At 40.9% G+C, this 24406-nt stretch overlaps 2 protein-coding genes across 2 annotated transcripts; one reads left to right on the top strand and one right to left on the bottom strand.

Annotated features, from left to right (window-relative positions):
* Positions 1-1664: 1664 nt before the first annotated feature.
* On the top strand, positions 1665-15085 carry LOC121954622 (metal transporter CNNM1). Its single transcript, XM_042502253.1, has 10 exons — positions 1665-3129; positions 6870-7013; positions 8111-8251; positions 8409-8578; positions 8789-8888; positions 10318-10463; positions 10915-11158; positions 13147-13251; positions 14255-14356; positions 14737-15085. Exons 1-10 carry the CDS (start codon positions 1665-1667, stop codon positions 14814-14816), a joined length of 2697 nt encoding a protein of 898 aa, XP_042358187.1. The 3' UTR covers positions 14817-15085.
* Positions 15086-17138: 2053 nt separating this feature from the next.
* got1 (glutamic-oxaloacetic transaminase 1, soluble) lies at positions 17139-23989 on the bottom strand. The gene is made up of 9 exons (XM_042502254.1): positions 23810-23989; positions 21536-21717; positions 21329-21452; positions 20466-20578; positions 20263-20367; positions 19963-20113; positions 19520-19685; positions 19258-19400; positions 17139-18449 (listed from the first exon to the last, which is right to left on the bottom strand). The coding sequence occupies exons 1-9, from the start codon at positions 23916-23918 to the stop codon at positions 18310-18312; spliced, it is 1233 nt and encodes a 410-aa protein (XP_042358188.1). The 5' UTR covers positions 23919-23989; the 3' UTR covers positions 17139-18309.
* Positions 23990-24406: the final 417 nt, after the last annotated feature.

Raw genomic sequence — 24406 nt, 5'->3', positions numbered from 1 at the left:
GCGTGACTGATGGAGAGCAGAGGTAGCGTGTCAGTGTTTGAGACCTGGCAGGACTCTGTTGTCACCTGCAGTATACGAAGTCGAAAATCCGACAGGCCGAGATCATCGAACTGAATCAAGGCTGCAAGAGCAGCCGATCAATGTGCCGCAAACGACCTCATAATGATATTTTACTGAATCTTAATTCATATTTTATCTTTTTAATATTATCATTTATTCTTCATCTTTAGTGGTCGTATATGGTCTTTATGTAATAATGTAGCCAATCCCATGGGATATAAAAGTTTTATCTGATCGCCAATTTTCAAGGTGCAGGATCAAGATGTATTCAGCTAAAACGTGTTGAGAGATTATTACAATTATTCTATTTGTAAAAGGATGCGAAATCTGAAAACAAAACTGTTTTTATATGACAAATAAATAAATCCACACAGATTAGTCTGTCCTGCGTATTAAGTCTGAAGTCTATTATGATCCATGTAGTTTTCAGACCGTGCTGCACTGAAACAGATGATAATACTGCCATCTAGTGGAGACTCTTGAAACCAGGAGAGCGTTTCAGCTATGTAATATTTGCGACTTCCAAACTAATTTTGCCCCACACATTAACAATTTAAAACCTGGGTTGATATCAGTTTTCTTGTGCTGGATTTATACGACTTTCACAAGTATTACATTTTTCTTTTCATTTTTTATGTCCTTGGGGCTATAACCACAAGAATACATGTTATTTTATTTTTATACCCCATACTTTTTTGAAAGATAGGCCTCCACCAAATGGTTGAACTGACCGTTCATGGCAATGGTAGAACAAAAAGAAAAAAACAAAATTACAAATCATTTACTGTTAAAAGCTAATAAGAAATATGTTAGTATATCAACATATATCAATTTGTGACCATGGAAGTGGTAGTATTACCAGCACTAATATTATTTCCATGCATATGTACAATTACAGGACTTTGAAAATGTCTCAGAAATGGTGAAAAAATTATACTGATATACTTTTATTCACCAAATATATAATGGAAAAATCAAAGATATGATATTAACAGCAGTGAATATTCATCCCTTTTTATTTCATAAAAATGTTAAAAAAAAAAAAAAAAAAAAAAGACAGCGAAATCTAGGGGATTTTTTTTAGAATAACATACCTCAACCAAGTGGTAGAGATGGCACAATAAGGTTGAGCTGAATTCAACGCATTTTTAATCAAGATACAGTGACTCAAATGTGCTCTACCAAACAGTTGAGCTGGCAGTTAAAATGTTAAAGCACATTAAAAGGTGCTTTGTGTGTGTGTGTGTGTGTGTGTGTGTGTGTGTGTGTGTGTGTGTGTGTGTGTGTGTGTGTTTTCGGAACGGTTCAGTTTTACTTTGATAGGCCTATGTGTGGAACATCTCTAATATTTCGCCTATTCAATGGTTTCTGTAACTGCAGGTGTTGTTAATCGTTCAGAGTTGGGCATTTCCTTCCTTCTATTTTTAGAAAGTGGCAGAAAGCAAATAAGACAGGCCCACGTCACGGTTTGTCATGTATATTTAAGGACTCTAGTGCCCCCCTCCTCTCTCTCTCTCTGTAACGTACCCATCCTCTTCTTCATGGATATGGCCACCCAGATGCTCCATCCAGCCCATCCGCAGACCACGTGACCCATCCCTCCTATGTCCTTCATTAGTTCATTCAGCATGATGGCTACGGATGCTGCGGATGCTCTCTGCTGCATCCTGCATCCGCGCCGGCTCTCTCTCCTCTTTCTCACCGTCACTCTCTCCTCTCTGCCGGCCCCGACAGCAGCGCTGCTCGGCGTCCGGCCGGAAGACACCCAGAGCGGAGAGCTGTCCGTGCAGGATGGGATACTGAGAGCTTTCGAGGGGACCCGCTTCATGCTGAGGGTTTACTACTCCGCATCTCCAGCTACGGAGCAGCATACCAACAGCCTGAACATCAGCGGCAGACCTGACGCCGCCCCGTGGATCGCGTTTATAGAGGAACCAGGTGGGGATGGCGAGGACACAGAGAGGCGGCTCAAATCCGAGGGGAACCCGTGCCAAGAGGAGAATGCCCGGAGCTCTGACATCGAGCTGCTGGGCTCTTTCAGATCCACCTCAAGTCACAACTCAGTTTTGGTGGAGCTGCTCGCTAAAGACCTGCGCAGAGGCGAGGTGATCAAATACTACTCCATGTGCGCGTTTGATGGAGTCAAATGGGAGCATTTCAGCACCAAAGACTTCTGGTTGGCGGTGGTGGAGAGACCCCCAGAGGCAGATGTTTGGCTCCAGGCGGGAGTCTCGGTGCTCTTATTGGGGTTGTCTGCGCTCTGCAGCGGTCTGAACATCAGCATGCTGGCTCTGGACCCCGTGGAGCTGCGGGTGCTGCAAAACAGCGGCACAGAGAAGGAGCAGAAATACGCACGGAAAATAGAGTCAGTGCGTAAACATGGAAACTACATCCTTTGCACGGTAGTGCTGGGCAACGTGCTCACAAACACATGCTTTGTAGTGTGGATGTGCCAGATTTTAGGAATGACTGCTCTCTCAACCGCCTCGTGCACTTTTGGGATATTCTTCATAGGCGAGATTTTACCTCACTCTTTAGCGTCCAGACATAACCTCGCCATCGCCTCCAAGACCCTCTGCGCCACCCGCCTACTGATGCTGGTGTTTTTCCCCATCGCCTACCCAGTCTCCAAGATTCTGGACATCATGCTGCACCAAGAGATCAGCAACTTCTACACCAGGGAGAAGTTGGTGGCCATGCTGCGCGTCACAGATCCGTACCACGACCTGGTCAAAGAAGAGCTCAATATCATTCAGGGAGCCCTGGAGCTGAGGACCAAGACCGTGGAGGACGTGCTGACCCCGCTATCAGACTGCTACATGCTGTCCTCGGACGCCGTGCTGGATTTCTGCACCATGTCGGACGTGATGCAGAGCGGTTTCACCCGCATCCCGGTCTACGAGAACGACAGATCCAACATCGTGGACATCCTGTTTGTCAAAGACTTGGCCTTCGTGGATCCTGACGATTGCACTCCCCTGAAAACAATTACTCAATTTTACAAGCATCCCATGCACTGCGTGTTCAATGACACCAAGCTGGATGTGATGCTGGAGGAATTCAAGAGAGGTAACTCCACTTTAAATCATGCCAGTTTTCATGAGGAGCTCTGCAGGAGGGAGGTGTGTCCTTTGTTTTTACATGTCCAGAACTTATGAGAAAGTTTAGTGTAGGAGGCGCCATGTGTATGCTTTGGAGTGTCTCAAGGCTAAACCTCCTGCTACCTTGGAGTTAAATGACGTTTCAAGTGACTGCAATTCTTAAAAACGTTTTCTGTGCAAAATTCAATGTATACATCAGCCCATTGGCTCACAGTGGGCCAGACAGTAAAGCCCTTTGATGCCCAGAGCATTGAGAGCCATATGTGCAATCTGATAGAGTGTTGCACAGTGAGTCTGGCTCAGGAGGCTACAAAGGAGCAGAGTGGGGTTATCTTCAGAATTTTTGTAGTTAAAGTGATTTTCCCATGACAGCACCCCTGTGAACTTGATCTGCCCCCACCAACCCTGCCCCCACCCCCCCTTTTTTATTATGCCATATGTATCAGATATCAGATACACTTTAATGTGATGTCAAAAAGGAATTTAGCACGAGTGGAGGCATTTACCCTCACTGGAATGGCAGCAGAGCTAGTAAATAGCATCCCATATCTCTGATTCACACAGCTCTTGTCTGATAAGCATCTTTGCTGATAAGTGCATTCACAGCATTACAGCATCTCATACACAGCATTCGTGCACTGCTGAGCAAAAGTGTGTTGCCTCTCCCCTGGGACTCACTTCAGTCTCGATGATAACATTGAATATGATTCTGAATGGATGCCCTGCAGGAGACAGCTTGAACTGCTCTGCTGAGGGTGTCGCAAGTTAAAATAGAGACAAATGAGACGCCACTGGAGTGGCTGTTATGTAAGGATGTCATTGACATTGGCTTATGTTGAGGGGGGATTAAGATGTGAATCAGTTTCATTGACAAAGAGAGCTCAATAGAAGTTGGTCGGAGAAAGTGAAAGGGAATAGACACTGTGGTAAATTCGCTTGACACTTCCAAGTCAAGAGGTGTACAGCTTTATATGGTTATGATGGATAGCTTTCGAGTGACACATATGATCCACGGGCCCCTGTCTGACCCTGTGTGTGTCCATATAATGTGTTATTTATAGATAGGTTGAGGGGAAAAGTTGAAATCAGGCTTCACCTTTAGGTTGTGTGTGCAGCTAATTGCCAGCCTGCAGTGACTTTGAAGCTCATTTTACTCTGTAGGTCGTCACCATCCAAACCTGCAGAGCAGCCATAAAAAATTCAGCTCCGACCTTTCCCCTCACCCTCTCACCTCCTTCCTTCTTTGCTCTAATGGATTAAAGACTCCTGCTGTTCAGGAAGCCTAGCTGGGAGCGTTAGTGGGGGACGTTTCACTGAGAAGGGTGATGGGCTGGGGTGAGGTCTATGTGAGAGGAGATGACGAAAATGTCAGCAGTAATCAAAGAAATGTAAGGCAGGACTACAATACTGTGCAGCAGAGTATTTGCAGTTATGCCCTTTAATTTTTGCATGGTTGCTTCTAAGGCATGAAATTTTTATGAGCGACACAAAATCTACTCTAAATTTGGAAATGTATTGTGAAGAGATATTCAATCAGTTATGGGGGAAGTATAATTTTCTTAAGTAAAAGTAGCAACACCAGCCTATGAAAACACTCCACTACAAATAAAATACTGCATTTAAAAATTTAAAAGTATGATTAATAAATGTACTTAAAGGTCCAGTGGGTTTACTTTAGGAGCCTCTACTGGCAGAAATTATATATATTTTCAATTTTTAATCACCTGGAAATAAAATCACTGCATTTTTGTTACCTTAGAATGAGCTGTTAACATCTACCTACAGAGGGGGTCGCAATATGATTTTATTTTGCATGTCATGCAGCCCTGTGCCCAATTTCACAGTTAAAATAAATTGCTATGCACAGGGTTTTTTATTTACTATTTTTCAACATTTAATATACATAAGTTGCCAGAGTGCATAAAAAATCATCAAAATGAAGCTCATTTACCAAAAAACTGCCAGAAGAGGATTCTCCAGACCTCTTAACAGGGGTCCAGGCTAAGCCCCGAATGTCCTCAAATCCTAGAAACACACCTGCCTTCATGTGAAACTGGCCTCCAGCCTACTAATTTTGTAAAAGTAGCCCCTGGGCTAAGTGAGTTGAGTATCTCTGCACTAGACCCTAAAGGGTAGTGTCTGAGTAAATGCATTTTGTGCATCACTGCATACAAATCTACAAAATAAATCATTTCTAGGCACCAAACAGTAAACAAAATAAATCTGAACCTTTTAGATAACAGCCAACAAATCATAGAAGGCAGCCAATATCGTTTTTATAAGCTGAGTGTGTTTTTGTGTGTGCATGTGTGTAAAGAGTGAAGACAAAAATAGCCGCAGAAATATAAACAATGCATTATTTTTGTATTGTATGGCTGCAATCTCTGCAGAAAAGACAAATAAAAATATATACACAATGCAGCACAATCATGCACAAAAATATTATGCATTATCCAAAACAACGCATAGTCTGGAGGAGCCTTTGTAACTGGCAGAGCAGAAACATTCGCAAAAGGGACATCCATGGTAGACCCAGTTTCGCCCTAGGCATGTGCGTCTGTGTGTGTGAGCCTGGTAACTCTGTGTGTGTGTGTTGTTCTGCAAGAGTATTATGTAACATATGAATGATGTAATGCAGTGCCCGGGCACATCAGCAACTGATGGCAAATCTACCTCTGACTCACCTGAGCTCTTCAGACAAGCTGACCTGAGTGCAGAGAACAACCCTCGTCATCTCAGCCAATCTCACACAGACACAGTTTCATGTTGGGAGATGGCTGCTTCCTGTCAGTCAATCAGGATTTTTTTTGTCTTGTTGCAGTGGATTAAGGCATTTGATCCATTTTATCCCCTGGCAGCGATCCCCTAAATCGGCCCATCTCATATGAGCCACTGATTTTGTTCGAAGTAAGGAGACTGGTGGAATCTGTGTTCTGGTGACGTCATAAAATTGGTTAGATAACTTATTTGACGTAAGAAGAGCCACGCTGATGACAAAGAAAAATTGTACATTAAATGCATAAAGCATAACAGTAGTGGGTTGCTAATGTGTTCATGGGAATTTGCCCATTTCTCCCGGTGATGTTCAAGAGTGGCGGCAATTTCTACTTCTTGTCACATCCACTTTATCGACTTGCTCCGGAGATGCTGTTGGCGAGCTGTGTCATTGTATCTGGCAGGCTTGTCATGTTCAGCCTAACGCTTACTGAGAGGGAGCGTTGGGGTCTGCTCATGGATGTGTAAAGTGTGTGTATGTATGTGTGTTTAACAGGGGCGGCAGCAGCATGGGCAGTTTAGTCAGCAGATGCAGGCATCCCCAGACTGATTGCATAATCTCAGTGTTTACGTAAGGGTCCAAGTCTTCCAAACTGTCAAAGTGTCTACAGACTAATCCCCCAAATGCCCACTTTCTTCTCATCTGACTCACACACACTCACACACACACACGAGGGCAGTCCTGACATTGGCATAAATTCACATTCAAGCTCTCAGATAGATCTCTCCTGTGTTTACTGCCTCTCAGCTCCAGTTGGTGTAATTATGCTGATTTTCATCTTGACTGCACAGATCCAGTTGGAGGCTGTTGACTCGTGTTATTTTTATCCAGTGACGTTGCCGCTCAACCCCATTGCACGGGCAGTTTTTAGCATAAACTCACATTGTAGAAAACATTCAAACTCACCCCTTTTTTTCCCCTGATGAATGCAGGTAAGTCCCACCTGGCTGTGGTGCAGAGGGTGAACAGTGAGGGTGAGGGAGACCCCTTCTACGAAGTGATGGGCATCGTCACCCTAGAGGACGTCATAGAAGAGATCATCAAGTCAGAGATTGTGGACGAGACAGATCTGTATAGTAAGTACTGTATGATGCAAAAACTCGAGTTTTTAAAGTCACTGTTGCATTAGCTGTGAATCAATTTAATTATATTTGCAGCTCCCACACTGAATAGATTTTCTCTGTTCGTCACAGCAGCTGACAGAATTTATGTGGCTCTGCGGTCCACAGCAAAATGCTCAATTTAACAACATATACTATACAGCAATTGTACACTGGAATTTCTTTTCTTCCACTACCTCTTCTCCTGCTTTTTCATTAAACTATTGATCCCATGATCCCTCCCCTGGCGCTTACAGCTCCTTGCCGATGCATAATTAAATAATGTGAATAAATGGCCTAGTCTCACAGATAATCACCATAATCCGCTCATCTTTAATTGGCTGAAAAGGCTCTCCACAGACAGGAAGTCAAATGCCAAATTCCCTTCATTTCATTTCTAAACCAGTCTCTCAGTTTCCTCACTAAATTTGACAATTTGCAAGCCAGAACTGGGAAATAACAACAAAAAAAACTCCCCTAAGCCATGAACATGAAAGTGTTCTGCAGTTTTAATTACATGCAGAGTGAAGCAGTCACTGGTGCACTTGCATCGGTTTTCATAAACTCTGTTATTTGTGTGTCTACATGTGCATAATTATGTGTGTGTGTGTGTGTATATATATATATAGCAGGGGAGCTAATCTCTCCAGACTTTGTACTTCAGGCATTTATAGCACACCAGCTGTTCCTGCTGCAGCTACGATGTATTTAATAAGATATAATGCATTTAACGCTCCACACATCTGTGGAGGATAAGTTAATTTTATCAATCAGAGATGGATAATCTCAAGCTTTCTGCAGATAAACTTACTAATACATCTGCGGGGTTCGTTGGCATGCAACACATGAATCTGCATCAACTAATGAGGTCAGTGGCACCTCAAAGTAGCTTCTGATTCCTTGTAGTGCTGACAAGAGTACTATTGTTATGTGACATATCTAATTAGGTAACCAATTTAGTAAAAGATTAACACCTTTCCCTACCTCAGTTATTAACAGAGCATATATGAAATGTGAAATCTGCACTGCATTCTTTGCCCCTGATATAATTTGAAATTTGTGTGTATTCATAGCTGATAATCGGAACAAGAGGCGAGTGTCCAACCACGAGAGGAAACAGCAGGATTTTTCCATCTTCAAAGTGTCAGAAAATGAGCTGAAGGTGAAGATATCACCCCAGTTGCTGCTTGCAACACACCGCTTCTTGGCAACAGGTAGCATTGCATTTATGCGTGTTGTGTATTTTTGGGTGCACACAGTGGATTGCAGGATAAAGAGACGAGGACATGGGGCAGGGGACATGGTGTTCTCTCTTTGACTTTTGTTTTGGCTTATTTGTGTGTGTGTGTGTGTGTGTGTGTATCCATCTAGAGGTGGAGCCTTTCAGGTTGTGTCACCTGTCAGAGAAGATCTTGCTACGTCTCATCAAACATCCCAGCGTTGTGCAGGAGCTCAAGTTCAACCCCAAGAACAAACACGCTCCTCAACACTACCTCTTCCAGAGAAGCAAACCTGTGGACTACTTTGTTCTCATCCTACAGGTAAATTATTGCAAATAAGACAGAAAGGCTGTGCAGATGAATAATGAAACTGAGCAACAATCTCTTTTGTGCTTGATATTGTTATAATTAAAGTGTTTTTCTGCATAGCTCCCGTGTAGGAGGCTCCATTAGATGAGTAATCAATTCAGTGTTTATATCACACCATGAGCTCAGAGCTAATGCATGTAAATGGCTGTGCTGATGTTGCAGGGACGAGTGGAGGTCGAGATAGGAAAGGAGGCTCTCCGCTTTGAAAATGGAGCATTTTCCTATTATGGCATGCCAGCACTCATCTCCCCGCTGCCTATTGGTAAGTAAGTGCACACATGAGGCAATATAGATCAATATCACAATGAGGGTGATGGTGATGATAATGAAAAGAGGGACAGTTCAGCAATAATAATCACATAACAAACGCAGTGCCGGTGGCAGACATGTTTTTTGCGGTCTATATCCCACCCAGCGTCTGTATAGCGTCAGCTTGCAAGAGCAGCAGCAGCCGTGGGAAGTAAGTAATTAAAAGAAGTGATTTCAGAGAATTTCCCAGCGGAAGGACATGACCTGCACAGGATTATATGAAATCCAGCTAAGACTGCAGAGCAAGCGGACAGCCTGTCTCTCTCTCTCCCCCCTCTGTTTCTTGTGATGGTTGTTTGCATGTGTGATGTTCAGTGTGAGCTTAAAGCTATTTGGAAGACCCCCATTAAATATTTGAAAATCCCTTCTTAGGACATTACAAAATCCAGAATTTTCTCTTAAGCAGCTGCAGGGGTATCACATCTGAAAAGAGTTGTCTTTTTACTTTTTTTTGGTTTTTGGTTTTTATTTACTCTTTCTATGAGTCATTGCTCTCCAACAGCATTTCTTGCCACTCAGCTGGGCAGTGCTAAACTCAAAACTATGCAGAATATAGGCAAATAGAAAGACCCTACATAACAAAACACACACAACTATTTCTATGTCTAATGCCATCAATCATCTCCCATAAGTGTGTTAATTTGAGATCTATAGTTGACCTGAAACTTCTCTTGGTTAAAATTACTTCAGTGGTCATTATTAAGGAGATTTTTACCTTGAGCTAAATTACCAGCAGAGGTCTTTTCCTCTACATAACAAATGGTTCAATCAGTAAAACACTAAATAAAGCAGTGTCACATTACAAATCAGTATTTCTTCAATGCTGTTCATCACGTCACTGACAAGCAACCAGGCCAGCACCTGCTCAGGTGTGATTACCTTTTTCTCTGATAACTTAAGATCCAGACATTCAGGATATTTTTACCAGGAGCTGAATTATCTGCAGCGATCTATTCCTCTCCAAAATAAATGAACCCAATGGTTTAAACCATTAAAACCACTAAAAGCAGTTTCACATTAAAAGTCTATTTTTTCAGTGCTGTTTGGCTTGTCACGGGGGGTTGCTTACTAGAGTGACTGATGCAAAAACATAATGGCTTTATCTAGAGCCAGTGTTCAGTTTATCTGTTTTGGGCTACTGCAGAAACATGGCGGACTCTGTGGACAAGGGCCCTCTTTCTATGTAGATGTAAATGTCTTATTTTAGGTATCAAAAATACAAGGACTCTTATTTTCAGGTGTTTATACACTAAATGAAAATATACTTCTTATATTGTATTTAATTTCTGTCAATATATCCCCCTAAATCTTACACACTGGACATTTAAATGAAAGTAAGTAAAATACACAGGCCTAAAAGTTTTTTCTTCTGTCCTGTTCAGGTCCGAGGTATAGTTCCCGTGGCAGTGGTCTGAACCAGTCAGATTCATTACTGAGTGGAGGCAGCGTGGGTCAGCTTACTACAGGAGGAGGGGTCTACTTACCAGACTACTCCGTCCGACAGCTTACAGACCTGCAGATTATCAAGGTTACAAACACCAGTGCTTACACGGAAACTTCATGAAAAAAAATCATTAACTGCTATTATTAAATTCTCAATTAAATGTATAATTTCCTGCATGGAGAAGGTAAAAAAAAATTGGGAGCACAAGCAAGCACTTAAAAACTCCCTCCATTTAATCCTCAAAATTCCCAACAATTCAGACTCTTCCTCTGCTGCAGCGTTTGCCTTTGATATGTCCTAATCCCTGATTCTGACTGAACACAGACATCCTGTCCCTCGCTCTCCCCTCCGTACAACTGCTTTCCTTTAATCACTGGGGATAATTGAGCTCCATTTCAACCATGAATATTTCAGCCTTTAATGATGGATGTGCCCTCTCGCTTCACCCCCCCCCTTTTTTCCCCAATACAGTCCATGTCTACTGGGGTCAGCCCTGCATGCACACACAGATCTGATACTTTCTGTCTCCTAACAGATCACCAGGAACCACTACCAGAACGCCCTGACGGCCACCAGGATGGACAGCTCCCCTCAGACACCAGATGCGGTGGATCCTGATGCTAAAGGGAGGCCTCCTGTCCCAGAGGCCCGCTCACACAGCATCGCCCTCCCCCTCACACACACACATACTCGACTGGGGCTGGCACGCCTTGCACATCTCCATCCCCATGGTGGCCTTCATAACACCTCCCAGCTCAATGAAAGAAACCGCATTGTTCGTAAGTAATGCAGATGCTTGGAACATGCTGACTGTACAATTTGCTGGTTTTCGTCAGAGGTGGGAACAGGATATTGTTTTGCAAGTCACAAGTACGTATTAAGTCTTTGCTCTCAAGTCCCAAATCAAGACTGACAAGTCCCAAGTCAAGTATCAAGTCTTAAACCTTGAGTCCTTAAAAAATTACAATGTGCTTATGCCATTGTAACAACATTGTATATTCAATTTACAAGAAAATCTTTGAAAGTCATTTAAGTTTCTCTTTATTGATTAAAAACATGTTTGTTGGAAGTTGTCTGTAGACACGTTTTGCACACTATAATTATTTTTGTTGTTGACCAAAGCATAGTTTTTTCTGCATGAATGAGATAATCTTTTCTATTTCATTAGTTTCTCATGGTTGTCTTCTGCACCTTGATTGGATGCTGTCAGATTGATTCAGACAAAGGGGATCTGGGGAATTACAGTCAGTTTCAGCTTGCTGGAAATGAATAGTGTTAATTTTAGTTGATTTAAGTCACTAGTCAATGATGCTTGAAGTCCAAGTCCAGTTTTTATTTTGTGTTAAGTCAAATGTTATCAAATGTGTGGTTTAAGTGCTAAAATAACACTCTTTTAATCAATTAGTCCATTAGAAATTAATTTACTACAGTTTTTATAATTAGTCAGTGTTTTTTCTTGCAAATATGCCAAACATTCACTGTTTCTAAAATTAGACTATTTGCTGCTTTTGCTTCTAATCAGCTTCAATCAAGTACGAAGGCTGACACAAAATATCAGCTATCGACAGCCTTAATGCTCATTACATTCAGCATCATCCTTCAAAAACTTTTTTCCACCTTAGTTTGTCCCTGTACCTCAGATGTTAATGTGTAGGATGAGGATCTTTAAGTATCTGACATCACCATCTGCTCTCTCAGTGCCTCTCCACCCCCTCTCAAGTACATCTGTTTATTTTCCTCCTCGGCTTAATACTCGATTTCCTCCACAAGCCCTTTGCTCATGCCTAAAGTTTGTTAAGAGCACTACAATATTTCCACTGCTCACTTTTAGTTACAGAGGGGATTCTACTTTTACACTCGCTGTTAGTCTCCACAGATAAAAGCAACTGCAAAGCCCTGAAATGTAAATCATGATCGAGCTCCATGAGGTTCAATATGAATTTCACTTTCCACTGGAGTGGTGGAGACTTCTTTTGAACAGAAAGAAAGAGCACGTTCAAAGCATCAGACACACTGATCGGATTACTTTGTGGGCTAAGGTCTAAAAACCTGTCTGACAGGAGCAATACATGATTAATGTAACGACCAGACTGGTCAGGGGCAACCTTAGAATTAATGATCTGATGACTGACGGCTGCAATGATTATAGATTCTCTAAACAAAAAAAAAAAAAAAACAAAAAAAAGAAATTGAATGAAAATGAGGTTGAATCATCAATGCTTCACATAAAATAATGGCCAAATAGTCTGTTAAATATTTTTTCTTTATATTTATAATATCAGTACAGAAGGAATCCTATAAATTAAACACCCACACTGACTCACTCACAAAACTGGTGCTAACATCAACCAATCTGTATTGGTTTCAAGGCTTAAAGGATTTCCCACATACCATCTGTCTTATGCTGGGTGCAACACGCCACCCAGTTTGTGCGTGTTTGCGTTAGTGTCAAAGAAAATCACTGCACAGATGGTTCTATTGGTTGTCAATAAAAGGGTAGCATCCACTTATATACCACCAGTTTTTATGTTCAAACACAACGCTCCAGGTTTCACCAATTAAATCTCCTCACTGGTTGTAGCTCACCTTTAGAATTTAAACCTCATACCCACTGTCATGTTTAACTTCATACTGGACCCTTAAAAAACACAGACTGATAAATTGCAAGTTCTCTACCTCCCTCTACAGGCTGAGCTACAAACAAACTGCTGTTATGTGGCTACGTGCAGTCATATTCAAGCTGATCGGTCTAATTCTTTCTTCACAGGCAGTAAATCGGATGGGCAGAGGAGTCCAAACGATACTGTGTTCCTCCGCATGGATGAAATTCCCTACATCCATGAGGACCGGCCAGAAAGCTATGGAGAGAATGGTGAGTGCTGCTGCACGAGAAAACAGGCTTACAAATCCTCAATTCTGAGACTCAGTTTGTTTTTGTTAAAGTACACAATGTCCAAAAAGTTTAATTTTGTTCATTTGTTTCATAAGAGTTCAGTACTCAAGATACGACACTGACTAAGATGGCTTTTAAAACGTTGCACAGACAATCAGTTTCCACTACTTGTCTGAATGGCAAAATATTTTTTTTTTTAAATATGGTAGCAGTAAACCAACATGCAAGTCCTCAGTATTTTTCTTTGAAAGTTTTCCATTAGTGCAGTTAAAATACATCTCAGAAAGCCTTGAAAGAAGAAATAACACATCATTCCTTATTTAAATGAAGACACATGCAATAAATCACCCTTTCTCAATACACTCAGAATCTTTCAGCTACAGCTTTACTTGGAGCCTTCGGTGGCTTAACTAGGCATTTTAATAATATAATACAAAAAAATATATATAAAAAAGTTGCTCAGCACCTTTTTCCATGCTGTACACATTGCCTTTTTACTTGTAGGACAACACTCGAGGGTAAAACGTTTTATGTTACACTACTTAAAGGAAATCAACTGTTGTTCACCACTCTAAAACAGTAGTTGCGACATGCTGCACAGCGCAACCTCCTGGTCTGACAAGTGTTTTATCTGGATGTGAAACTACTAGATTTGAGTACTTGCTGTTAACCAGTACAGAATTTTTGGCAGTATCAGAGGCATTTCTAATACTAATATCGGTATCACAAAATCTAATGAGTCACACTGCTGCGTTTATGACTCTTCTCTATTTTTTCTTGGGAGCTATGGCTGTTGTTTCCTTCTTGCAATCCCTTTGTATTCATTCCCTAATTATCAAGCAACTAATTTGATCAAGTAGACTGCATGCAGTGCAGTAGGCTACATATCACTGTAGGTCTCAGGGTTATTCATCTACCTTGCCGATTACTTCTGCTGTATCCCCTCTCATCCCGCTGTCATCTCTCTTAAACTTTCTTTCAGACGTGCCTACGGAGTCTCAGCCTTCCACCTCTCCCTTCATCAGCTCTCTGTCTCTGTCCAGCTCGGAGGAGAACATCGGGAAAAAGCTGTTGCGTAAATTGAGTGAGTGAGCCATTTGTCACCAACACTAATGTGACAGTACATCCCCCCCCCCCACACACACACCATTAGATGTGCCCAAACTTCTCTATCAGACATGGGAAACCGCGCCGTGTGTTTCTTAGCAACAAGTGATGTGTCGTGTCCCTTGCTGCAACCTACTCCTCCTCAGTAGAGCAGATTCTCCAGATGCAACTGACATGACTCATTTACTTTTATTTATTTGTTTGAGGCAGTAGCTGTGCTGCCTAGTGCATCATTTCAGTTAATGGCCATCACAACAGAGGAAATGTACAGATAAGAAAGACAAGCTTAAACTGATGCAGCTACAGTTTAAGGCAGGCGTTTTAACCAGTAATGACCTAAATTTCTGCTGTTTCTAGGTAACAAGAGGAGGAAAAAATCTCGCGATGGAGAAAGGAGTTTGGAGGAAGGTTCAGAGCAGCCAGCAGTGACGAGCTAGCACAGTGACACTGAGGATGAAGCTTCCTCCACTGTATCACTCACTGGTTTTCCTCACTAAACAACCACCCCCTCATAGACTCCCTCCATGCTCCGACACAACTCGCACAGGAGACTGAGCCATCTTAATATGATGTAGCCACCAGTAATACTCAGGTCCCCACTGGCACACTCTGTCCCACCTCTGCCTGAATTCACACCCTTAAAGTGATTATAAGTGGGACAGATCTGACAAAAACTTGATTGGACAAATCTAAACAACATAGTATTGGATTTATCCAGCCTTACACTGGACTGTATGGAGGTTTTGGTCATGTTTTATAGTGAAATCTTGCCATTCAAGCTTTTTATGGTAGCTTTATCCATAATGTGAACATTTAATCATCTCATTTAAGCCATCTGGACTCTAAAGATCTCTCAACGTGGAGGCCAACAAGGTCCTTAGGAAAAATCTGAGCCAACTTTTACCTGATCAAACAATGAAAACATGATTTATTTCTTACTATAAGGCAGTTCCTACATACTGGAAATGTTGTTTGCACAGGGAACTGTTCTAATGTTGCCATAAGGGTGCCACCTACTGCCAACAGACACACTAGCCATCGGCTAAGAAAAGAGAGCCACTAAACAAGAGCACAATTTTTAAAAGAACACAATTATGAGAAAGCCATAAAATAATTCTTGAATGACTTATTATTGTACACACTGAACTCTCAGCAAGTTTAAGGGAGCATGTGCAATTTTGACAATGCCTGTGCTTGAAATAACACAATTTCTTACCTTTTATACATAAGTGTCAGAATTACAAAAAGCAATCTGATGATAGCAATATAAGTCATCTTGCATACTGTAAATGGCTACATATTCACTCAGTAAATGCACACACAAATGCATGTGTCCTACATACAGTCTGTCCTATCAAAACATTCCCTTCTCACTGCATATGTAGCTGTATGGACACAATTTAAGTGTTTCAATCAAACAGACACCCTCACTTACCCACCTTTTCTCTTAATGTTACATTTTAAGAAAACATTAGCCTATTGTTTGAGTAGAACATGTAGGGGCAATCAACTTCATACCATTAGAAGCCATATTAACCACTTTTCTATGTACAGTTGATCTCACTAAAGCTGCATACACCAATTCAAAATAAGCTAGGGGTTTGGGGTCCTGGGATCTGGGGATCTAGGTGGATATTATGAGTATTCTTGAAGAAAGAGTAGTCGCTACTTGCATGTTTGTTTATGCTGCTTTTACTGTAGAAGTACCCCATGTAGAAAGCTGTGTTTACCCATATGCATGCTTAAGTAAAGGGATGCATGAGTAGGATGATCTGCAGTAACTTCTCCCCACAGGGGTGCAGTGTGCGACTTACTGAAATCTTAAGCAAGTGAAGATTTTAAAATAAGCCTGAAGTTTAAACTGCTGAAGTTGAGAGTTAGAGCGATATGTGCAATAAATACTGCAATCAGGCTGCAGTTTTCTTGAAAAGCAGTTTTCTTTTCAACTGTTGCTAATGCAGCACAAGAAAGGGTCAAAGGTCACTGCATCTACTGAAGACGATGGGAGGCCATACAGCCCTGCTTACTGAAGGAAAGAAATGAAGCCACTGTTCTATAAATAATCTGCAATAATGACAATGATTTAATCTTTTTTGAAATGTATTTGCTGCAGCTCAGGTTGGACTAAGCTACTCTGTGTTGTGAAATCTTGGCAGGTACACTGCTCTACAGAACAGAGAAAAAGATATGAAAGAGGAAAGCAATATGATGCACGCTGACGTCAAGCCTCCACCTCCTGTCAAACAAACACACACACACACACACACACACACACACAGAGGTGGTGTATCGGGACACTCTGTGACATAATTCATTCTGCTTGGTAAGGGTACAGGAGTACAAAGGATACTGCACTGCTATGCTATTTGCATTGACCCCTCTATGTACACAGAACATGCAAAGGGAAGTCTTTTGATCTGGCAACTTACTCTCAGTAAGAGGATTTGTGTGAATCAGAAAGTCTCTCCCCTGAACACCAGATTCTGCGGTTGGTGAACACTGATTTATATATTTATGAGGATTGATATACTGTTTGTTTGAGATAATAAAGGCAATGTTTTGTAATGTAAAATTCAGATGACTATACAAGTTACCCAAAGATATAAAGAGATAGAAAATATGTTCTACACAAGGGATAATTATAATAAATCTACTTAAATATTATTCTTGTCTACTTTATTTTGTTTCCTCCATTTTTATATTTGTCCAACTGTACACTGCATTATTATTTTCCGTCATCACTCACTTCAAATCATGTGTGCTTGTAAAAGCTGTTTAATAGATGCAAACAATTCCAACATGTAACAATAGAAACCCACTATTTATTGTTCTTTATTAGTGTTTAATTAATCTTATTAGCTTCATTTTCATTTTCAGCTTTATTTGCTTAACAGTACAACTGTTTTTCTGGTGTACTATGCACAGTAATACGATAGCAAACTGGTTGATCATTAGTGTGTTTGTGCCACTGACATGAGTGGTCTTACATAATATTGCATTAGTGCTATGGACCCACAATTGCTGTGCAAACTCAATATTCAGTTGGCAGGTGCCCGACTGAACCAGAAACATCCCAACTTTCAGCTGTGAGCTGAAAAGAGAGATTACACTGGATTCACTGTTAGGATAGTTCAATGTTGTTTGTGCTCACTGAACATAAACTGGAGGTAAAAATGCTTCATAAATACTTATTAAAATTGAGGTAATTAGTTTAACCCCGTTGGGCAGAAGACAGTGGCATTAATAAATTACATAGTTTAAGTTAAAAATACCTTCCTGAGAACACTTATATTTGTTCACATTATCGGCAGTAAATACTGATACTCCGTTTATGATAGAGCTAGTAAATACTTAAAGTATTATCGCTTCCTCTAATCAAAGCTACATTGAGTCAGTTTGGTCAGTGCTTAAATGTTAGTCATTCATGGTAATTACTGCATGTTAAATAAAATTCAAAATGTGTTAATATGTAACACTTGGAATGGATGAATCATGAAAGTATGACATTAAACAGTTTTAGACAGTTGAGTCAGCACTGCTGAGGTAATTTTAACACGGAGCCCTTTTTAAAGGTCCTGGTAATGACACATACACCTACAGTTGACTATTGTAAAAAAAAAAAAAAAAAAAAATCACACTGAGTACACACTATAAGTGGGAGACCAACACGAAGAAACAGGAAAAATCAATAAAACAATTATGTAAAGGAATTTTTCACATTTGTGCGTTTACACAGGATTAGGTCCAGGATGTGTTTCACCTAGCTGAACACAAACACTGAAATGAGGAGGAAACGGGGCCAATAACTGAGGGCTGTGTGTGCAAATTAGAGTTCATGTTTGCCCAATCAAATCTGCTCCATACAAACACTTTCCCCTGGTATCTGGTGGCTCATGAGGAGGTACTGAGAACTGTGGGTAGTGTAGTCCTCTACTGGACCTTGGTGACGGTCTCATGGATGGATTCAGCCACGTAGTCGATGTTCTTGGTGGTCAAACCGCACATGTTGATGCGACCACTGGCCATCAGGTAGATGTGTTTCTCCTTCACCATATATTCCACTTGTTTGGCTGCAGGATATACAGCAGAACCATATTTAATCATTTATTGATTATTAATGTAACACTTTATGGTCTCCTCCCATGAAAATAGCACAGCTAAACAACAGAGACTGGTAGCAAGTTGAGGCAACAAAATCCAAAATGTAAAGTCGGTATACAAATACAGTCTTATAGATTATATTGATGCGGAATTGACAAGATTACAGTTGACATATGACACCCTTTGCTTTGTGTTTCTGGAGTTAGGGTTTTTTTTTTCTGACATCTAAGGAATTGTTAGTCAAGTCAAGTCAATTTTAATTATAAAGCCCATTATCACAAAACATGGTTTGCCTCAGAGGGCTTTACAGTGTATGTGTTAATATAATGTATTTCTTAAAGGAAGTTTGGTGTAATATTTTCAGGGGCAGGGTGGGAAATAATCTTAAAAGGAATCTAGTTGTATTCTTGCAAATAGTGACCCTAAAAGATCCCCAGTTTCTGTGAAATCTTATAGTTTGTGAGTATAAATCTCACATTGTCTTTAGATGTAAGAGGGTGTCATCAGAATTTAGTCTTTTTAAATTCTTATGGTATATGGTTGGCATTAGTTATCTTAACACCTTTTTAACATTCAAAAACTGAAACAATGTTTAAAGGCACCAGATTTTTTCCCCCCGAGAAATACAGTTGAGCTCAGCATTTTTTTGTGCAACTGCAGCAGCTTGCATCACTCAATATGCTGGTTTCTATGGAGATGTGTGTAAGGTGGTTGTGCTGAGCTGTGTATGCGTGTCAGAAAAATCATTTGCTCTCTGTACATAGTCTTTGTACTCACGGTTGAGGCCTGTAAAGCTGAACATGCCAATCTGCTCTGTGATGTGGTCCCAAGTGCCTGGTGTCCCCAGAGCCTGGAGCTTAGCTTTCAGCTGAGCCCTCATCAACAGAACCCTGTCAGCCATGGTCTTCACATTGTCCTTCCTAGAGTCAAAGACATAGAAAAGAATAACTCTGCAGCAGTGAAAAGGCATTGTTTTTATGTCTGTTATACCTCATACAGTGCTTTGGTTGTTATTATTATGGGTATGTTTTGTGCTGACCATTCAGCAAAGAGCTCAGGTGAGGTAAGAGTGATGGCAACAATGCGAGCTCCCTGAGACGGTGGGTTGGACCAAGTTGTCCTGACAATCTTCTCCATCTGGGACAGAACCCGCTTCAGGTTGTCTGCATCACGAGCCACGATGGTAAGGTTTCCCACACGCTCATCTGATGGGACACAACACATCCAACATAAATCAGTATTGTAGGTGTTGCTTCCTTTATGCTTTGCTGATTATTTACAATGTTTTGTCATGTCCAAAAAACTAAGACAGGTGTGGAGTAAGATTACAAAAATCTAAGTTGGAGGCGTATCCTTAATTCTGTTATCAACATGTTGCAAAATAAAGCAAAAGTGAAGTAAAAACAGTATAAACAATGTCACTATTTATCACTGTCATGCAAGCGAATGATGTACGACTCAATGCACCCAGGGTTCACTCACTGTAGAGGCCAAAGTTCTTGGAGAAGGACTGAGCGCAAAACATTTCAAAGCCCATGGAGACAAAGTAGCGGACCGCCCAGGCATCTTTATCCAGACTGCCTGAGGCGAATCCCTGATAAGCCGAGTCAAAGAACACAAACAGCTTCCTCCTCTGGAAAAGAACAGGAGAAAAGATCAAACAGTCATCATATTGTGGTCGACATTAAGCAGCAAAAAGATGTCCTGTTTAAACGGACACTTATGTTAGCTGTGTTACAGTATGGAAAAATGTTAGTTTATATTCATGTATGTCTGCAATACCATCATAACTTCTGCAATCTGCTTCCACTGGTTCTGTGTGGGGTCTGTGCCAGTGGGATTATGGGCGCAGGCATGGAGGACAAAGATAGAACGCTCTGGACAACTCTGTGGGACACAGAAAGAAGAAGTACTGTAAACTTCTAATCAAAATGACTGATGACCAAAATCAAGTAGTACTAGAGTCGCCATCACACACTGCTTACCTCCAGGTCTCCAAGGAAACCGTTCAAATCAAGGCCTCTCCTCTCTGCGTCCCAGTACTTGTATGGACGGACATCCTCAAAACCAGCATTGGCGAATACAGCATTGTGATTTTCTAAAACAACAGCAAGAATAACAAGTGTTTTCACATTATTGTATTACTAGATACAAAGATAAATGCTGTTTTATTAATGCTGCTCAGATAGAAACTGATAACAAATCAAGATTACTGTTGAGACATTTATTAATAGCATACTCTATGAGCTGAGTGTAAAGTCTACAGTGAGTCTAATAAAGAGCTGCTGAGAGAACTTCTGGAGTCAAATTAAAATTGAATAGTGAAAAAAGTAATACTGATCTAATTCTGAAATTATGACTAAAATGTGTTTTTTTTAAATTTTATAAATGTTTTGGCAAATGCTAGCAAATCTCACCCTTTTCAAAACATGCTTTTGTCACATCTGATGAACAATTAAGTTTTCTGAATCGCAATCTCTCGTTCAGTGTGCTATCATTAACCTTTAATGTTATCATTTTATAAAGCAATGCACCTGCAGAGATCACCACTCTTGACCATTTAAGAAGCAATATGACTTTGAAAAAGTTAACTAATGTTGCAAAATAAACATTCTTTTTGTGCAGGAGGTGTATGATAACTTAGTTGGTCATTCTTAATGTTTACTGATAGTGTGGATAAAATGTACAGCAACCACATGCTGACAGTGGCACTGGCAAAGCATGAGTTGCTTATGTGGTGTACAGATACACAGTAAATACTAAAGGTCTTGTTTGTAGGATTTAGCAGCATCTAACGGTGAGGTTACAGAACTGAAACTTCTTTGATTGTGTGCATGTGCGAATGTACCCCAGGTAGGTGCAGACACATAGACGGGTGTTTTGGTGTTGTTGGTTCCATTATAGAAACGTCTGAGAAATTCTGCACCCATCTTCAAAGCACCTGTGCCACCCAGACACTGGACGGCCCCCACCTGGCAGTGACAGAAATAGACAGTTAGTTTAGATGCAAAAAGATTAAAAACTGAAACACAGTGTGGTGTTTTACAACACAAACCCTGTTCTCCTGGATGGCAGGACTGTTGTCTCCCAGTGCAATCTTAGAGGCCGAGGATCTGAAGTCAGGCAGGCCCAGGATGGGCAGGTACTCATGATTTAGCCTGTCATCATGCACAATGATCTTTTCCACTTTTTTCACCACTGGCAAAACCCATGGCTGGCCCTCATCTGTCCGGTAGGCTGCAAGAAACAATTTAGGGAAACCATTATATACAAAAAAAAAGGGACTAAAACAGTTAAGCCTTGATGTATTGCCTAACAATTTCAACAGTATTAAGTATGAGTTTCTAAGAGGGACACTCTTTCTCAGTCAAATAACAGGAATGTAACACTGACCCTGGAAAGATAACTTAGATATTGTAACAGAAGTGCAGTTTCATCTCTCTGCTGAGTGTTTTAGCCGGCTGAACTCTGTGTCACCACCTGATAAGGACAATCGGACAATAGCCTTTTTATCTTCAGAACAGAGGGCATCAACTTACTCTGTAACTCACTAATAAGTTTCAGGGCAAATATCATCTGCAGTAATGAGTTTTGTCTCATTCACTCACTGGCATTGAAGACATGACTAAATTGTAAAAAAAAAAAAAAAAAAAAAAGAAAGAAAGAAAGAAAGAAAGAAAGAGCTGATAGGACTAGAGCCACAACTAACCATTGTTTTCATTTTTGATTATTCTGCACACTGTTAATGTGTTAACCCTGTGGTCTAGAAAATTCCAAATAGTAATAAAGTAAAAAATAAATAATAAATAATCACAAGTTCCTAAAAGCCCACATGACATCTCCAGAACCCCACAAATATTCAACTTGTCAAATAAGATAAAGAAAAGCTGCAAAGCCTCGCAACTGAGAGACTGGCGTTAGTTCATTTTTGTCATTTACTTGTAAAATGACTTATGCATCTAGTGGATTATCAAAATAGCTGCTGTTTCATTTTCTATCAATCGACTAATAATTAAAAGAGATATTTTTTTTGGCTGTAGATATTAGTTTTTGTGTAGCCTTCAGTTCCCAGCTGCCCAGTAGCTACTGACCATCTGTGGCACAGTTTCTTGCAGAGAGAAGGGGATTATAGGGCCTCAGCCTGCTGTACTAATCATGGGACTCAGGCAGCCTCATCCTGCTGTGCAGTCAGTGCCATTGACACACTGCCACAACAGAGCTAAGCAATGTTTCTCACTCTGTTCCTTTGCAATGTAAGCAGCAAGGATTACTACTTTTAATAAGATTAACACTGAAAACAGTTGTACTGAGGACTGAAATGTGCCATTTGCTCGCCTTAGGAGAGAAGTAGGACTGCGTAGGACTACGTGATACATATTTAAACTCCTGTGTAGCTTGCTCTTGCAGCATGAGGGGAACAGTAATCCCATCGACTCCTTAGTCCACAGAGTAAGAGGGTGTTGTGCAGAGTTGCAGCGAGAGAGAGGAAGAGAGGATACCAGAGAGTACAAATGATTGCTGCCTTTGTGCCACATTATTACATAACAAGAGTGCATTATCAACAAAGCTGCAATCAGCAGTTGGTATGGGGTGACTGAAGAGCAAATAACAAGACCTGACTAGTCGATCAGTTGGAAATCAACCCTCCTGTCAGACGCAAAGTAATGCTGAATAACGTCATTATACAGTTGTAACGTTACATAGAAAACTTGCAACAGTTCATTGCAATTTTACTATGTTTGGTGACCAAGGCTGACAGCTGCACACTAACAAAATAAACATTCAATCAAAGCTACGTTTAAAACACGAAATAAAACCGACAAATAACACCAAGCATAAATAATAATACGAAGTGTGTCTTAAATATCAATAAATAAATGGCAGCAGGTTAAAAGTGCATTGTGGATCAAGTTATTGCACAGTATAAACATCAAACATGACGTTTTAGATAATGCTGCGTTACAGGTGTTACATCGAAATCTGTGACCCGTCAGATTTGGACTAGTTTATGCGGTCAAAGCAATAAAAAAAAAGTGTTCAAATTTTATGGAAACATCCTACATACCATACCGAATTACCCGTCACGGATACTGTATAAGTAGTTCAAATTTTGGGTTAACAGCTTCCAGAACTTGTGTCACTGTTTGATAGGAGTAAGTCCTACAGAGGTCACAAAATTTGCTGGAACACCGGCTTCAGCTAACAGACACCTAGCTAGCTAAGCTACCACTAGTTGGAACACTAGTTGGTTGCTCCAGGATACCGTTACCATGGCTATCGATGTCACTAGCAACAAGGCAGTCATTCAGACTTATTGTAGACAACTTACCTCCAACTCCGAGGTTCACCTTGTTGGGAAACTGGTCGTTGTTGAAGTCCTGCGTGAGCTTGAAGACAGCCACGGGAGCCGCTTGAGGGACTTCACAAAACACCGACATGTCTGCTGTCAAATTTACAGGCGACTGTGGCGACGACGGGCGACAAGCTGCTACCGGCGGAGCTAACGGGAGAAAAGAGGGCTTTCACCTTCAACTTGGATTTGTGGCATGTGAAGTGGGTGTGAGCGGATTTACCAATAGAAGTCGAGATGCATCTGCAAAACCAATCCCAGCACTGATCCCAGTCCGGTCAAAGTTCAAGAAAACACACACCCGGCACTGTTGACCAATGAATACCTCTGCAGCATGACTGACAAATGTCTCATCAAATGCCTGGCGTTTCAGGATTTGACCGCAATAAAAAAAATCACCACATGGTGGCGCCACAGCCTTATTAAAGCTTGTATCAGGAGCTAAACTGACCAAAATTACTGATGGAATGAGTTTTTCTGCACAGCAATGTCCTCCAGTTTACATGTAAAATGATATATCTTGATCAAATGACTCACAGACAAGATATCTGCCAGACATTGCCAACTCTGTGTCAG

This window comes from Plectropomus leopardus, chromosome 15 (assembly GCF_008729295.1).
Source record: "Plectropomus leopardus isolate mb chromosome 15, YSFRI_Pleo_2.0, whole genome shotgun sequence".
In the NCBI taxonomy this organism is placed as follows: domain Eukaryota; kingdom Metazoa; phylum Chordata; class Actinopteri; order Perciformes; family Serranidae; genus Plectropomus; species Plectropomus leopardus.
This window is presented reverse-complemented; position numbering and strand designations above follow the sequence as displayed.

Coding starts and splice junctions, on each gene's coding strand:
- LOC121954622 (XM_042502253.1), top strand. CDS start 1,665: ATGTCCTTCATTAGTTCATTCAGCATGATGGCTACGGATGCTGCGGAT. Junction 8,579..8,788: donor ACTTTGTTCTCATCCTACAG/GTAAATTATTGC, acceptor CTGATGTTGCAG/GGACGAGTGGAGGTCGAGAT. Junction 13,252..14,254: donor AGAAAGCTATGGAGAGAATG/GTGAGTGCTGCT, acceptor ACTTTCTTTCAG/ACGTGCCTACGGAGTCTCAG.
- got1 (XM_042502254.1), bottom strand. CDS start 23,918: ATGTCGGTGTTTTGTGAAGTCCCTCAAGCGGCTCCCGTGGCTGTCTTC. Junction 20,368..20,465: donor GTTTCCTTGGAGACCTGGAG/GTAAGCAGTGTG, acceptor TGTGTCCCACAG/AGTTGTCCAGAGCGTTCTAT. Junction 18,450..19,257: donor CAGCTTTACAGGCCTCAACC/GTGAGTACAAAG, acceptor TATATCCTGCAG/CCAAACAAGTGGAATATATG.